At 32.3% G+C, this 3,895-nt stretch overlaps 1 protein-coding gene across 1 annotated transcript; it reads left to right on the top strand.

Annotated features, from left to right (window-relative positions):
- The first annotated feature begins 636 nt into the window (after positions 1–636).
- Positions 637–1,567, top strand: LOC142180215 (protein SOMBRERO-like). Its single transcript, XM_075251167.1, has one exon. It carries the CDS (start codon positions 747–749, stop codon positions 1,542–1,544), a length of 798 nt encoding a protein of 265 aa, XP_075107268.1. The 5' UTR covers positions 637–746; the 3' UTR covers positions 1,545–1,567.
- The last annotated feature ends 2,328 nt before the right edge of the window (positions 1,568–3,895 follow it).

The following is a 3,895-nucleotide window of genomic DNA, read 5'->3' as shown; positions in this document are numbered from 1 at the left end:
AAATTTTACCTCATCTCAATGAGTACAAAATTTTATAAAATATATAAATGTTATATTAAAAAATATATCCCATCTACAAAAACTCTCTTATATATTTTAGATATTCACATGATGCATATAGGTATATATTTCATATAATGTGAATATGAATCTTTCTAACGAGATTAGCTTGATGAGTTCTTGGAGTATATTTGTTGTGTCATATATATTACTTCTTTAGAGGTTTCAATAATGCATTATTGAAAGTTAGATGATAATTTATCATCAATTGTAAAATGTATGAGCACGTGATTTATTTTTGAATTGTTTGACAATTTTCTTTTGTATTGCTCATAAGGTGCCGTTGCAAGGAGTATTTGGTGTCGCTAAGTCGATATATGCTTACATACCATTGATACGTATATGCGGAAAAATCAATTAATTTGCTAATTTTATGTATACTTTTAAGGGTTATATGTGTTCTTGCTAAAACTAAAAAGAATACATTATAGCTTGCGAATTGAATAAAATTATGAAATTAGAATAAATTTTAAGTTAAGTATATTGACTGAGATGATTGAGGACTTTTATGGGCAGCGATATTTTCTTGATTAAGTTAGCGAAATAGAATCAACAACCATTTAGGGTTAACAACTAAAGTTTTCAGCTACTATTTGGTCTCCGTTCTCTCAACTGTTTCTTTTCTCTTTGATCATATCCTTCATTCATCAGCTAGCAGTACAATAACATACTCTGATCATCCGGCTATGGGATGTTCTTCTCGTTGTCCGATGGGTAATCGCTTTCATCCAACGGATAGGGAAGTGTTGAAGTATCTGATAGGGTTTGTGAGAGACGAGCCCCTTCCATGTCAGAACGAGCTCATGCAGCAGACCGATCTTTACGCGGACAAGGAACCTTGGCAGATTTTCGAAGCTTATGATGATCATGGCACCAATAAAACTCGTTATTTCATAACGCCGCAAAAGAAAGAGAAGCCAACTTGGAAAAGTGTTCCACGAACTGTTGAGAAGGGCGCTTGGAAACCTCAAAGCAAAGGCCTAGAAGTGTTTGATGATAAAGGGAGACTCATGGGCTTCGTGAAAAGTTTGAAGTACATTCCCCCAAACAAATCGCCAAACAACGTTAATGGCGAGTGGTTGATGACTGAATACTCTTTGTATGATCGTTATCTCGGTGCTAGAGAGATTAAGAACAAAGGTTTCGTAGTTTGTAAGATCAAGAAGAAGGAAAACCCCGATGATAAGAAAAAAGGAAAAACGGTAGTTAATAATGAGATTATTAGAGACGTTGAAGAATTTATCAATTCCGCTCTACAGGAAGACAACTATGGAATGTGGAATGATATACTTGTCGCAATGGATGATGATCAAAAGAATATTGAATACATAGAGGGAGACGAACTTGGAGACCAATTACTTGCTCTGTTGGGTTCCGAAGTTAATGCCGAATACATAGAGTGGGATGAAGTCGAAGACGATCAACTTGCTAATTTATTGGATTCCGCAGACGATATTGATCTGGATGCTATAGAATTTATCTAAATTAGATGCTAATTGCTTTTTCAATTGACGACGAGAATATACGTACTCTAATATATTTAGTAGCTAATTTAGTTTGATAGTAGATAAAGTTAAAGTTACAAGTTTTGTAATATTTTCTCTAAGCTATATGACTCTCAATCAATATATTCTGAAGTTTTACTTGCATATCTCACATAAATTTGTAACTAGTTAGTACTATATGGTCAATGTAAATATGGTCGTTGTTAGTTTATTAAGATTAATTGTCACACCTTCTGATGCTACTGTCATCTGATTATTATTGTAGTTCCTTATTAATTTGGTAACTATATATACAAGTTATCCAGTTGCGGAGCGAGAAGATTTAAGTTCAATATTCTGCAGAGTTTAGTTAATAGTGGATATTTGGGTCTAGATGTTCAAAATAAAATCTGCAAGGCCTGTGATTGTGTACTACTGTATAATGGATTGTAACTCCTCTATGTGGGTATAGATTGTTCAAAGGACTAAGAAATTCATATTTTCATTAATTACTCTATACTTGCATTGTTTACTATGCTCAAATGTGGCTTAGTATGTCAATTATCATTAGATCTAAGCTCTAACGTGGTACTACTACTACTACTACTATATAGTATATCTTTTGTATACAGCATGATCAGTGAAGATGGACTACTTTTAAAAGCAATATATAAATAGAATGTTATAGGAATGTAGCATGTTAGAAGTTTTCGTTGAACCTTAATTAGGGGCTTTGGCTCAGTCCCAATATGATTTGTGTTCTTGTAAATTAATGTAGACGAAAATTGAGGAATAGTTGTTGCCTCTTTTTTTTTTGGTGCATAGAAGTTTGTCATTTACCTGGAATTTTTAGGGAATGTTGCTAAGAGCCGGGGAATTTGATTTCTATACTCCCAGCCTTACCTACATCTTGTCGTGGTACGATTCCTGCCTGTCTTACCCGGTGTATACGAAAATACCTTATCTTTCAAGGTTTGTCCTTCATAAACCATTGGGACGATTAGATGTTTGCTGTCTTATATTTTTATTCCCATGTAACTGCTATTCATAATGGTCAGCTGTGGTAAACGCCCCAACCTTTAAAATTCTAAACGTCCTAGTTTTTCGCATTCTAGCATTAATCACGAAACGAAATGTTAAAATGTTGATCCTCAGTTGAATATTCACAATTTAAGTGCAGTAGAGAGACAAATTAGAGAGAAGGCAGAGGAATTTTCAATTTGTTTTCATTTTAGGAAAAAACAAATATACAAATGATTTGTGGAGGTGCATTGTTTATACGGAAAAGGGCCAACAACATCCGTAACGAATTGAAAATGGATCAAAAATACCCTCCGTTAACCTTTTGGTCCGCAAATGTCCCTAACGTTTGTTTTTGGGCTCAAACCTACCCCTATATCTAACAAAAGGACCAACAATATCCCTAACGTATTGAAAATGGATCAAAAATACCCTCCGTTGACCTTTTGGTCCGCAAATATCCCTAACGTTTGTTTTTGGGCTCAAACTTACCCCTATATCTAAAAAAAAGGGCCAACAATACCCCTAACGTATTGAAAATGGCTAAAAAAAACCTCGTTAACCATTTGGTTCGCAAATCCCCATAACGTTTGTTTTTGGGCTCAAACTTATCCTTATATCTAATAGAACTAACCTGGTCAATTTTTTGACTTTAACTTCGCCATGTGACATTTTTTTAATCCGCCGCGTATGTTATATGTATTAAATAAATCCACATGTATCTTTTATAATACCCAACTACCCTGACCCGCTCCTATATATTTGAACGGTCGGCTAAAAATAATTACATTCGCTAGTTAAATATATAAAAAATATACATTGATTATATATAAAAATTTGTATATTATACATTAATATTTTAATATATATTTATACATGATATTATTTTTAGGAGAAATTATTCGGTGTAGTTTTCCCTTCAAAATTTGCAGATCTTAACAAGTTTAACAAATATAAATTTTAATTTACAAACATAAAAATGATAATGTCTATTTATATGATTCTAAAGGAGAAGCAAAGAAACAGATGGAAAGAAAATTATTTAAAACTTTTAATTATATACATATCCAACTACTTAGCACATTAATGGACATCACATGATCTTTTCAATGTGAACTACTGGTGTTTTAATATATAACGACACAGCTAAAATATTAGCAAAAACTGTCGTTCCATTGTCAGATTTTCTTAATAAATTCGAGTTATAGATCATAATTAATAGGAAAAACTACACCGTATAATTTCTCCTAAAAATAATATCATGTAAATATATATTAAAATATTAATGTATAATAATACATATTTTTATACATAATCAATATATATTTTTT

Source organism: Nicotiana tabacum, chromosome 4 (assembly GCF_000715075.1).
Source record: "Nicotiana tabacum cultivar K326 chromosome 4, ASM71507v2, whole genome shotgun sequence".
Classification (NCBI taxonomy): Eukaryota; Viridiplantae; Streptophyta; class Magnoliopsida; order Solanales; family Solanaceae; genus Nicotiana; species Nicotiana tabacum.
The sequence above is the reverse complement of the archived record's forward strand: the minus strand, read 5'-3'. Positions and strand labels throughout refer to the sequence as shown.

What these genes read in the sequence shown, in the direction of transcription:
- LOC142180215 (XM_075251167.1), top strand. Translation starts at nt 747, where the DNA reads ATGGGATGTTCTTCTCGTTGTCCGATGGGTAATCGCTTTCATCCAACG.